Source organism: Lutra lutra, chromosome 9 (assembly GCF_902655055.1).
Source record: "Lutra lutra chromosome 9, mLutLut1.2, whole genome shotgun sequence".
Lineage (NCBI taxonomy): Eukaryota > Metazoa > Chordata > Mammalia > Carnivora > Mustelidae > Lutra > Lutra lutra.
This window is the reverse complement of record NC_062286.1, coordinates 89,050,090-89,063,688: the sequence shown is the minus strand read 5'-3', so window position 1 is coordinate 89,063,688 and position 13,599 is coordinate 89,050,090. Positions and strand designations below refer to the sequence as shown.

General features: G+C 38.9%; 1 protein-coding gene across 1 annotated transcript in view; it reads right to left on the bottom strand.

The window, feature by feature from the left end:
• Positions 1-3,616: 3,616 nt before the first annotated feature.
• Positions 3,617-13,599, bottom strand: part of LOC125109303 (sulfotransferase 1C2-like) — a 38,180-nt gene continuing 28,197 nt past the window's right edge. Inside the window, exon 6 of the mRNA XM_047746154.1 lies at positions 3,617-3,987. Coding sequence (XP_047602110.1) covers positions 3,929-3,987 — 59 coding nt within the window. The 3' untranslated portion in view covers positions 3,617-3,928. The remainder of the gene's footprint in view (positions 3,988-13,599) is intronic.

Sequence of the window (13,599 nt, the reverse complement as noted above, 5' to 3'; positions counted from 1 at the left end):
ACTGAAGGACTTTCTCTTTCCCCTGATCCATATCTTAGCCTCTCTTACATGTGGGAGTAAGGACTATTTTTCTACTCATCTTCAGGTGTCCAGTCATGCATAGCATACTGTAAAATTCAGTAAATTTTTATTAAAACAAAGAATGCAAGTATCTCAGAACATTCTCTTCCACTTCCTCACTATGGATGTAAGGAGATGAAAGCCAGAGGAATTAGAACATTTTTTCAAGTGTGTGGGGCAGGCTCACTTTTACTACTTCATACACACCACCAACTGACTAGGAAATAGATTTATTTCTTCTCTGCCTCTTCCATAATCAGGAGCTAATGGAAGAAGGAGGAAGATATGAGGAAAAAATCTAAAATAAAATAAGATGATAAGGAAACAGAGTTGAGGGAATCCTCAGGGTCAGGTTTAGGGAAGAGGTTTAGGAAAATTTACTTCTGCATATACTTCTCTCACTCCTGGGCAGAGGCAGCTGACACTGCTGCCTGACTCTCTATGTTTTGTGTGTGTGCATGCATGTGTATGTGTGTGTGCATATGTGCCTGTACTTTGTGTTTTGATGCATATTGCCTATCACTATTCAACTGGCACTTGCTCTGCCAAGGGGAATAACCAGAACATTAGAGGTGACATGTACAAGTATTAACCCTATGTTACACATGAGGGTATATACGTGAAAAGACTTGGGTCTTTGACTTCCTATCTTCCTGAGCTCCTGAGCAATTTTGCACACCTGCTTTAGGATGAATGGCAATGAGATCATTAGACCCAGTCTGGAAGTACTGGATTTCATCCTAAAAGACATACATGGCTTTGGTCAACTAAATTCCCAGTATATCATCCATTTTGGGATGCTGAATTTGGCCTTTCTGCTCTGTGACCATTGGGAAATGGTATTCTTTTTTTTTTTTTAAGATTTTATTTATTTATTTGAGATAGAGAGAGTGAGCAAGAGGGCAGGAGCAGGGGAGCAGAGGGAGAGGGAGAAGTAGGCTCCCTAAGGGAGCCTGACATAGGGCTTGATCCCAGGACCCTGGGACCATGACCTGAGCCGAAGGCAGGCAGATGCTTAACCGACTGAGCCACCCAGGTGCTTCATGGGAAATGGTAGTCTAAAACAAACAAACAAACAAACAAACAAACAAACCCAAAGAGAGAGCAGAATATTTCATTTTAGACAATGTAGGTTATCTCACTAGAGATGTTCAGAAATATAGAAGCTTGTAGCAATGTGAATGCAAGCTTGTCTGAGTTGGGGGTGGTTTTATCTGCCAGCTTGCTGGGAAGCAAATGTCTCACTGTAAAGAGAGTTTGGGAAGGCAGTGGATATGATTTCATTTGCAGTGCTGCTGATTATAGCTGGGGCACTGTAATTTCTAATTTATTACATCATGACTAAGCACAACAGGAGATATTGGTGTCTTGACTCCTGGGATAGTTTGAAATGGTTTACCAGAAGACCTAAGAATACATATCATTGTGAATGGGCTGAGTGGCATTCTAACTTTCTTGGTAAGTGGATTAAGGGCCTGAAACTATTTAAACTGGTCATTGGGGTTAGGTAATTTGTCTTTTCTTTTTGTTGTTTCTTTCCTTTTTATCTTTCCTTTTTCCTTCCTTTCTTCTCATCCCCCTTCTTCTGTATAAATTAATCTTCATTGGAATTCTGCATAGTTTTACCATAGTTTTCTTTTGTTGAAAATTTCTATAAGTATTCTTCTGGTGGGAGGAAGTGTTCTGACTGAAGATGACTTACATTTCCTATACAGTTCAGTTACTAAGTCATACCACTGATGTAATGTTTCATTTTCTTGATTCACTTTTGAGTTTTAAAACTGTTAACAACAATTAAAGAGAGTAAATTTCCATTTTAAAGATATTACTCAAAATCAGCGAACTATTTCCTCTAACAACAAAACTTTGCATTTACTAAACAAAAATTTTATACCTTGCAGTTCCCACTTCTTTAAATTTCACTATTTTAAATTCTGAATACATATAAAACTCCAGTCACAAAAAATGGCAGAATTGAAGAAATTCGGATTTTGCTTATTTGTTCTTACAATCACTGTGCTATCATTGTTTGTTCTGAGTCTACTACTGTTTAAACACAGGGGTACTCCTACACAGCAGGGACACAAATTGTATCTGAAGTGAACTTGAAGGATCCTGAACTGTAACGAACTTACCCTGAAAGGAAGCAGGCCTGGCTGCATCTGTTTGATAGTTACAGAGGCTGGCTCTACGCCTGCCTGTTCTTTGAATTAACTTCCAAACAGAGTTAAATAGACAGGAAACCAAACAGCAAAAAATACTTACAATCTAAAATTGCCAACTGTGGGGATATAGACAACTTTTTTACACAGTAAAAAGGTGCTAATATGAAGTTACATAGATATGACTAAAACTTGGTAGTAACCAGATAATTGTTTAGAATTTAGGGCTAATAGGGGAGCCTAGGTGGCTCAGTGGGTTAGGCGTCTGACTCTTAATTTTAGCTCAGGTCGTGATCTCAGGGTCATGAGACTGAGCCCCATGTGGGGCCCCTTGCTGGGTTTGGAGCTTGCTTGGGATTCTCTCTGTCCCTCTCCCTCTGTGCCCCCATCTCAAAATAGATTAACTATATAAATAAAAATAAATAGAATTTAGGGCTGATATGAGATCTTCCCCCTTTACCCCAGGGTATTTTATTGTCGGCATTGTCTAGAACTGTCAGAAGAGGGTGATAATAAAAAGCAGTCAGAATTTTATTCAGCCTCTTATTGCGTTCTCCTGAGGCAAACTGCTCAGCTTTGGAATGCTACCAGCTGGGACTCAAAGTGGGGAATTTGTGACCTGAAATGTGCACACCTTCTTGTAGTTATTCATCTATGCATTCATTTGCTTATTTACCAAGTATTTGCTGGACACCTGTTATGTACCATGCACGGCATTACATGCTGGGAATAAAATGTTGAATAAGACATGAAACCAAATATTAAAGAATTTATGATCAAGTGGGGGGACATAGACAAGTAAATCTATAAATAGATATGGAGCAACAGGGCTACAGCAGGGTAAATATGGGAAATCAATGAAAAGGGCACATAGCTTGGTAATGCAGGCCTTTAGAGGGCACAGCTTTGCAGCTGAGACTATCTCTAAGTCTGACAACTATGCCTGAGCTAACTTTGTCGATGTTGCTTCTCTGTCTGTGTTTTCTGTTTTTACCAGGATACAACTCAGACCCCTGAATGGACACCCTTGAACTTTCTGTTTTCTGTTTCCGTAATTAAGAACTATGACTCCTAATCAGGTTTTTGTCTTCTGACATCCCCCTCCATCTGCTTCCCTTTTCTTCCTCACCACTGGGGATGGCATTTGGAACATGTTTTCTCAAGGCTGACTGCATCAGGACTGCCCTCAAGGAGTCCCTTCCATAGTAATCAGGTGGAACCTTAGAACCTAGCACTTTTGGAGTTTTCTTTGAATGGCTGGGACAGATATCAGAGATTTCATATTATCAATATAGATGTAACCTAATATTTGCATACTTGTGCCCAAGATGTTTTATATTACAGACTAAAAAAGTAGGATGCACTTTCCAGAATAATGGAGACTTAAAAAATCCTTGCAGTATTCAAGTCTTATATTTTATTTTGTTTATTAAGCCACTTTATTTCTTACTTTGGAAAGAATGGTTGAGAAAATAAGCACTGAACATGATCCTTCTAAAAAATAAAGCTGGTACACACTGTTGATAATCACAAAGACAGTGGTGCCATAATTGTATACTTTTATGAAATGCTTTCAGAGATTCTTTGGGCTGGGCTGAAGAACTGAAGATCGTTTCCCCATTCTTGTCATCCACTTTCTATGAACATGTTGCTCAGAGTTCTGTCAAAAACTTTATTGATGTTCCTTTCATCTTTTGCCTATAGATTTAATCAAATCTCTCATTCTGAGCCACAGTGAAGTGGTTTTTCCAATCCCCCACAGTACCTAGAAGAGAAAAATCAAGACGAGGTTGTTACTCTGAAAGTTTGTGACCGAACAACATGCCTGCGTTACTTCACCTCCCCTTCAGTGTATACCCACCCACTGCAGCTCTCTGCTCTGAAAAGGGCCCTGGGGTGCTCTGTGCAGGGGGTAGGCTCCTAGCTCGGGCAGACAATTTATGCAAACGCACTGGTACCTTGGCCACACCTGTGGAATATTCACATGATGGACTACTGCACAGAAACGAAAAGGAATGAACTACAGACACAGCCCCATGAAGGAATCTCGAAATATTACATTGTGTGACCAGACACAAGAAGGTACATACTGTATGATTTCATTTATATGAAGTCCAAGAACAGGCAAAATCAATCTATATTGACAGAAATGAGAATGGTGGACCATGAGAAGGAACTTTTTTTTTTTTTTTTTGAGTCTCTGGATTAAGCTGTATTTGAAACCTCTGGTTGAAGTTTTTTGCTTAATCTTCTTAAAAAAATTTTTTTAAATTAGCATATAGTGTATTATCAGCCCAGGGATACCAGTTTACACACTTCACAGCACTCACCATAGCACATACCCTCCCCAATGTCCATAACCCAACCACCCTCTCCATACCCCGCCCCCGCCCCCAGGAAACACTCAGTTTGTTTTGTGAGATTAAGAGTCTCTTAGGGTTTGTCTCCCTCCCAATCCCATTTTGTTTCACTCTTTCCTTCTCTACCCCCCAAGCCCCCACTTTGCCTCTCAAATTCCTCATATCAGGGAGATCATATGATAATTGTCTTTCTCTGATTGACTTATTTCACTCAGCATAATACCTGCTAGTTTCATCCACATCATTGCAAATGGCAAGATTTCATTTATTTTGATGGTCGCATAGTATTCCATTGTATATAGATACCACATTTTCTTTATCCATTCATCTGCTGATGGACATCAAGGTTCTTTCCATAGTTTGGCTATTGTGGACATTGCTGCTATAAACTTTCGGGTGCACATGCCCCTTTGGATCACTACATTTGTATCTTTAGGGTAAATACCCAGTAGTGTGATTGCTGGGTCATAGGATAGCTCTATTTTCAACTTTTTGAGGAACCTCTGTGCTGTTTTCCAGAGTGGCTGCACCAGCTTGCATTCCCACCAACAGTGTAGGAGTGTTCCCCTTTCCCCAAATCCTCTCCAGCATCTGTCATTTCCTGTCTTGTTAATTTTAGTCATTCTGACTGGTGTGAGGTGGTATCTCATTGTGGTTTTGATTGTATTTCTGTGATTCTGAAGGATGTTGAGCATATTTTCATGTGTCTGTTGGCCATCTGGATGTCTTCTTTGCAAAAATGTCTATTCATGCCCTCTGCCCATTTCTTGATTAGATTATTTGTTCTTTGGGCTTGAGTTTGGTAAGTTCTTTATAGATTCTGGATATTAGCCCTTTATCTAATGTCATTTGCAAATATCTTCTCCCATTCTGTCAACTGACAGAATTTGTCAACTGACACTATTTGTCTTTTAGTTTTGTTGACTGTTTCCTTTGCTGTGCAAAAGCTTATGATCTTGAGGAAGTCCCAATAGTTCTTTTTTGCCCTTGCTTCCCTTGCCTTTGGCAATGTTTCTAGGAAGAAGTGGCTGCAGCTATGGTCGAAGAGGTTGCTGTTCTCCTCAAGGATTTGGATGGATTCCTTTCTTACATTGAGGTCCTTCACCCATTTTGAGTCTATTGTTGTGTGTGGTGTAAGGAAATGGTCCAGTTTCATTTTTCTGCATGTGGCTGTCCAATTTTCCCAACACCATTTGTTGAAGAGACTGTCTTTTTTCCATTGGACATTGTTTCCTGCTTTGTCGAAGAGTAGTTGACCATAGAGTTGAAGGTCTAGTTCTGGGCTCTCTATTCTGTTCCGCTGATCTATGTCTCTATTTTTGTGCCAGTACCATGCTGTCTTGATGATGACAGCTTTGTAATAGAGCTTGAAGTCTGGAATTGCGATGCCACCAACTTTGGCTTTCTTTTTCAACATTCCTCTGGCTATTTGAGGCCTTTTCTGATTCCATATAAATTTTAGGATTATTTGTTCCATTTTCTTTGAAAAAAAATGCATTAAACATGTAGATTGCTTTAGGTAGCATAGACATTTTCACAAATATTTGTTCTTCCAATCCATGAGCATGGAACATTTTTCCATTTCTTCATGTATTCCTTAATTTCTTTCATGAGTACTTTATAGTTTCCTGAGTACAGATTCTTTGCCTCTTTGGTTAGATTTATTCCTAGGTCTCTTATGATTTTGGGTGCAATTGTAAATGGGATTGATTCCTTAATTTCTCTTTCTTCTGTCTTGTTGTTGGTGTATAGAAATGCAACTGATTTCTGTGCATTGATTTTATATCATGACACTTTACTGAATTACTGTATGAGTTCTAACAGTTTTGGAGTGGAGTTTTGGGTTTTCCACATAAAGTATCATATCATCTGCAAAGAGTGATAGTTTGGCTTCTCCTTTGCCAATTTGGATGCCTTTAACTTCTTTTTGTTGTTTGAGTGTTGAAGCTAGGACTTCTAGTACTATGTTGGAATAGCAGTGGTCATAATGGACATCCTTGCCATGTTCCTGAACTTAGTGGAAAAGATCTCAGTTTTTCCCCATTGAGAATGATATTTTCACTGTGGGTTGTTCATAGATGGCTTTGATGATCTTGAGGAAGGTACCCTCTATCTCTACACTTTGAAGAGTTTTGACCAGGAAAAGATGCTATACTTTGTCAAATGCTTTTTCAGCATCTATTGAGAGTGTCATATGGTTCTTGTTCTTTCTTTTACTCTTGTGTTGTATCACATTGATTGATTTGTGGATGTAGAACCAACATTGCAGCAGGAATAAATCTCACTTGGTCATGGTGAATAATCCTTTTAATGTACTGTTGAATCCTATTGGCTAGTATTTTGGTGAGAATTTTTGCATCTGTGTTCATCAAGGATATTAGTCTGTAATTCTCTTTTTTGAAGGTGTCTTTGTCTGGTGTTAGGATCAAGGTAATGCTGGCCTCATAAAATGAGTTTGGAAGTTTTCCTTCAATTTCTATTTTTTGGTACAGTTTAAGGAGAATAGGAATTAATTCTTTAAATGTTTGGTAGAATTCCCCTGGGAAGCCATCTGTCCCTGGGCTCTTGTTTGTTGGGAGATTTTTGATGACTGCTTCAATCTCCTTACTGGTTATGGGTCTGTCCAGGTTTTCTATTTCTTCCTGATTCAGTTTTAGTAGTTTATATGTCTCTATGAATGCATCCATTTCTTCCAGATTGTCAAATTTGCTGGCATATAGTTACTCATAATATGTTCTTATAATTGTTTGTATTTCTTAGGTGTTGGTTGTGATCTCTCCTCTTTCATTCATGATTTTATTTATTTTGTCCTTCCTCTATTCTTTTTTTTTAAGCATTTTAACAATTTACCATTTACTGAATCAGAAAGAGAGCCTCAACACAACCACCAAAAATCAACATTATATACAATATTATCATAAAACAATGGATTAAAGTGATAAATTATCAAGGAAATACAATTAAAGCCTTGTGCCCCTGGAAAGTAAATGGCATCATACTCAATAACCCTTGGGAAAATAAGAAAATATAGAGGAAATTGTAAAATACTTAGAAATGAATGATAAAGAGAAAAGTACATGACAGAATTTGAGGCAGCTAAAACAGCCTTAAGAATAAAATTTATAGCTCTGAACACATTTATCAGAAACAAATAACAATTAAAAATAAATGAGCTAAGGTTTTGACTCAAGAGTTTAGAGAATGAACAATAGAACAAATACAAAAAAAAGAAAGAAAGAAAGAAAGAAAAAAAAATTCAGGGCAGAATTAAATAAACAAGTAGACCAAAGCAGTAGCAACTAAAAAATAAATAAAACCAAGCCAGAATCTGGACCTTTGAAAAGATTGCTAAGATATATTAACCTCCACCAAAAGCTAAGAAAGGTGAAAAAAGACACAGATTTACAAAATTCAGAATAAAAAAAGGAAAATACTAATAGATACCAAAGAATTTAAAATAATCATCAAAGAATACTATGGATGCCATCAACTTTGGCTTTCTTTTTCAATATTGCTTTGGCTATTCGAGGTCTTTTCTGGTTCCATATGAATTTTAGGATTATTTGTTCCATTTCTTTGAAAAAAATGGATGGTACTTTGATAGGAATTGCATTAAATGTGTAGATTGCTTTAGGTAGCATAGACATTTTCACAATATTTATTCTTCCAATCCAGGAGCATGGAACATTTTTCCATTTCTTTGTGTCTTCCTCAATTTCTTTCATGAGTACTTTATAGTTTTCTGTGTATAGATTCTTAGCCTCTTTGGTTAGGTTTATTGCTAGGTATCTTATACTTTTGGGTGCAATTGTAAATGGGATGGACTCCTTAATTTCTCTTTCTTCTGTCTTGTTGTTGGTGTAGAGAAATGCAACTGATTTCTGTGCATGGATTTTATATCCTGAAACTTTACTGAATTCCTGTACAAGTTCTAGCAGTTTTGGAGTGGAGTCTTTTGGGTTTTCCACATAGAGTATCATATCATCTGCGAAGAGTGATAGTTTGACTTCTTCTTTGCCGATTTGGATGCCTTTAATTTCCTTTTGTTGTCTGATTGCTGAGTCTAGGACTTCTAGTACTATGTTGAATAGCAGTGGTGATAACGGACATCCCTGTCGTGTTCCTGACCTTAGCGGAAAAGCTTTCAGTTTTTCTCCATTGAGAATGATATTTGCGGTGGGTTTTTCATAGATGGCTTTGATAAAATTGAGGTATGTGCCCTCTCTCCCTTCACTTTGAAGAGTTTTGAACAGGAAGGGATGCTGTACTTTGTCAAATGCTTTTTCAGCATCTATGGAGAGTATCTTATGGTTCTTGTTCTTTCTTTTATTAATGTGTTGTATCACATTGATTGATGTGCGGATGTTGAACCAACCTTGCAGCCCTGGAATAAATCCCACTTGGTCGTGGTGAATAATCCTTTTAATGTACTGTTGAATCCTATTGGCTAGTATTTTGGCGAGAATTTTTGAATCTGTGTTCATCAAGGATATTGGTCTGTAGTTCTCTTTTTTGATGGGATCCTTGTCTGGTTTTGGGATCAAGGTGATGCTGGCCTCATAAAATGAGTTTGGAAGTTTTCCTTCTATTTCTATTTTTTGGAACAGTTTCAGGAGAATAGGAATTAGTTCTTCTTTAAATGTTTGGTAGAATTCCCCCGGGAAGCCATCTGGCCCTGGGCTTTTGTTTGTTTGGAGATTTTTGATGACTGTTTCAATCTCCTTACTGGTTATGGGTCTGTTCAGGCTTTCTACTTCTTCCTGGTTCGTTGTGGTAGTTTATATGTCTCTAAGAATGCATCCATTTCTTCCAGATTGTCAAATTTGTTGGCGTAGGGTTGCTCATAGTATGTTCTTATAATTGTCTGTATTCCTTTGGTGTTCGTTGTGATCTCTCCTCTCTCATTCATGATTTTATTTATTTGGGTCCTTTCTCTTTTCTTTTTGAGAAGTCTGGCCAGGGGTTTATCAATCTTATTAATTCTTTCAAAGAACCAGCTCCTAGTTTCATTGATTTGTTCTATTGTTTTTTTTGTTTGTTTCTATTTCATTGATTTCTGCTCTGATCTTTATGATTTCTCTTCTCCTGCTGGGTTTAGGGTTTCTTTCTTGTTCTTTCTCCAGCTCCTTTAGGTGTAGGGTTAGGTTGTGTACCTGAGACCTTTCTTGTTTCTTGACTAAGGCTTGTACCGCTATATATTTTCCTCTCAGGACTGCCTTTGTTGTGTCCCACAGATTTTGAACCGTTGTGTTTTCATTATCATTTGTTTCCATGAATTTTTTCAATTCTTCTTTAATTTCCTGGTTGACCCATTCATTCTTTAGAAGGATGCTGTTTAGTCTCCATGTATTTGGGTTCTTTCCAAATTTGCTCTTGTGATTGAGTTCTAGCTTCAGAGCGTTGTGGTCTGAAAATATGCAAGGAATGATCCCAATCTTTTGATACCGGTTGAGACTTGATTTAGGACCAAGAATGTGATCTATTCTGGAGAATGTTCCATGTGCACTAGAGAAGAATGTGTATTCTGTTGCTTTGGGATGAAAAGTTCTGAATATATCTGTGATGTCCATCTGGTCCAGTGTGTCATTTAAGGCCTTGATTTCCTTGTTGATCTTTTGCTTGGATGATCTGTCCATTTCAGTGAGGGGAGTGTTAAAATCCCCTACTATTATTGTATTATTGTCGATGTGTTTCTTTGATTTTGTTATTTTTTGGTTTATATAGTTGGCTGCTCCCACGTTAGGGGCATAGATATTTAAAATTGTTAGATCTTCTTGTTGGACAGTTCCTTTGAGTATGATATAGTGTCCTTCCTCATCTCTTATTATAGTCTTTGGCTTAAAATCTAATTGATCTGATATAAGGATTGCCACTCCTGCTTTCTTCTGATGATTAGCATGGTAAATTCTTTTCCACCCCCTCACTTTAAATCTGGAGGTGTCTTCGGGTTTAAGATGAGTTTCTTGTAGGCAACATATAGCTGGGTTTTGTTTTTTTATCCATTCTGATACCCTGTGTCTTTTGATTGGGGCATTTACCCCATTAACATTCAGGGTAAGTATTGAGAGATATGAATTTAGTGCCATTGTATTGCCTGTAAGGTGACTGTTATTGTATATTGTCTCTGTTCCTTTCTGATCTACTACCTTTAGGGTCTCTCTTTGCTTAGAGGACCCCTTTCAATATTTCCTGTAGAGCTGGTTTGGTGTTTGCAAATTCTTTCAGTTTGTGTTTGTCCTGGAAGCTTTTAATCTCTCCTTCTATTTTCAATGATAGCCTAGCTGGATATAGTATTCTTGGCTGCATGTTTTTCTCATTTAGTACTCTGAATATATCATGCCAGCTCTTTCTGGCCTGCCAGGTCTCTGTGGATAAGTCTTCTGCCAATCTAATATTTTTACCATTGTACGTTACAGACTTCTTTTCCCGGGCTGCTTTCAGGATCTTTTCTTTGTCACTAAGACTTGCAAATTTTACTATTAGGTGACAGGGTGTGGACCTATTCTTATTGATTTTGAGGGGGGTTCTCTGAACCTCCTGGATTTTGATGCTTGTTCCCTTTGCCATATTGGGGAAATTCTCTCCAATAATTCTCTCCAACATACCTTCTGCTCCCCTCTCTGTTTCCTCTTCTTCTGGAATCCCAATTATTCTAATGTTGTTTCGTCTTATGGTGTCACTTATCTCTCGAATTCTCCCCTCGTGGTCCAGTAGCTGTTTGTCCCTCTTTTGCTCAGCTTCTTTATTTTCTGTCATTTGGTCTTCTATATCGCTAATTCTTTCTTCTGCCTCATTTATCCTAGCAGTGAGAGCCTCCATTTTTGATTGCACCTCATTAATAGCTTTTTTGATTTCAACTTGGTTAGATTTTAGTTCTTTTATTTCTCCAGAAAGGGCTTTTATATCTCCCGAGAGGGTTGCTTTAATATCTTCCATGCCTTTTTCAAGCCCGGCTAGAACCTTGAGAATCGTCATTCTGAACTCTATATCTGACATATAACCAATGTCTGTATTGATTAGGTCCCTAGCCTTTGGTCCTGCTTCTTGTTCTTTTTTTTGTTGTGAATTTTTCCGCCTTGTCATTTTGTCCAGATAAGAGTATATGAAGGAGCCAGTAAAATACTAAAAGGGTGGCAACAACCCCAGGAAAATATGCTTTAGCCAAATCAGAAGAGATCCCAAATCGTGAGGGGGGAGAAAGGGGATATAAAGGGGTTCAGAAAGAAAAAAGAAAAAAGAAAGAAACTATTAAAAAAAGAATGCCGATAAAGAAAAAATATAAAAAAGAGGAAAAAAAAAATATATATATATATATTAGATAAACTATTTAAAAAACGTTAAAAAAGAAAACGGTAAAAGTTAAAAAAATTTAGCAGAAGAAGAGAAAAAGAAAAAAAATTGAAAAAGAAAAAAAAATTAAATTAACTGCAAGGCTAAAAAATCATGGGGAGAAAGCCATGAGTTCCGTGCTTTGCTTTCTTCTCCTCTGGAATTCTGCCGCTCTCCTTGGTAATGAAACTGCACTCCTTGGTAGGTGAACTTGGTCCTGGCTGGGTTTCCCGTTGATCTTCTGGGGGAGGGGCCTGTTGTAGTGATTCTCAAGCGTCTTTGCCCCAGGCGGAGTTGCACCACCCTTACCCGGGTCCGGGCTGAGTAATCCGCTCGGGTTTGCTGGGTTTGCTTTCGGGAGCTTTTGTTCCCTGAGCGCTTTCCGTAGAGTTCCGGAAGACGGGAATGAAGATGGCAGCCTCCCGGTCCGGCCCAGAGGAGCCGAGAGCCCGGGGCCCCACTCCTCAGTGCGCCCTCAGAGAACAGCGCCCAATGACTCCCGTCACCCTGCCTCCGGCCGCGCTCCCAGCTGACCGAGCCTGCGACCGGTTCAAGGCAACCCCAAGCTGAGAGTCACTCCTCGGCTCTGTCTCTGTAGCCGGCTTCCCTGTTCTAATACCGGTAAGCTCTGCGACACTCAGACACCCCCGATCCTTCTGCGACCCTGCGGGACCTGAGGCCGCGCTGACCCCGCCCGGGCTTCACCCCAGTTAAGCCTCTGGAGCGATGTCCCTCAGCGGAACAGACTTTTAAAAGTCCCGATTTTGTGCTCCGTTGCTCCGCCACTCGCCGGGAGCCGGCCCCTCCCCCCGTGGTCTATCTTCCCGTCGCTTTGGATTCACTTCTCCGCCAGTCCTACCTTTCAGATAGTGGTTGATTTTCTGTTTCTAGAATTGCTGTTCTTCTTCTCTTCAATCTCCCGTTGGATTTGTAGGTGTTTGCAATCTTTAGATAAGCTATTTAGCTGATCTCCCGCTACCGGAAGTAGTCTCAGCCTGCTACTTCTCCGCCATCTTGACTCCTCCCCTCCTTCCTCTATTCTTTTTGATAAGTCTGGCCAGGGGTTTATCAATCTTATTAATTCTTTCAAAGAACCAGATTTATTTTATCAATTTGTTCTACTGTTCTTTTGGTTTCTATTTCATTGATTTCTGCTCTGATCTTTATTATTTCTTTTCTCCTGCTGGGTTTAGGCTTTCTTTGTTGTTCTTTCACCAGCTCCTTTAGGTATAGGGTTAGGTTGTGTATTTGAGACCTTTCTTGTTTCTTGAGACAGGCTTTATGCTATATAGTTTCCTCTCAGGACCACCTTTGCAATGTCCCACAGATTTTGAATGGTTGTGTTTTCATTTTCATTTGTTTCCATGAATTTTTAAATTCTTCTTTAATTTCCTGGATGACCCATTCATCCTTTAGTGAGATGCTCTTTAGCCTCCATGTATTGGAGTTCCTTCCAACTTTCCTCTTGTGATTGAGTTCTAGCTTCAGAGCATTGTGGCTTGAAAATATGCAGGGAATGATCCCAATCTTTTGGTACAAATGGAGACCTGATTTGTGACCCAGGATGTGATCTCATCTGAAGAATGTTCTATGTGCACTAGAGAAGAATGTCTATTCTGTTGCTTTGGGATGGAATGTTCTGAAGATATCTTTGATGTCCATCTGGTCCAGTATGTCACTTAAAGCCT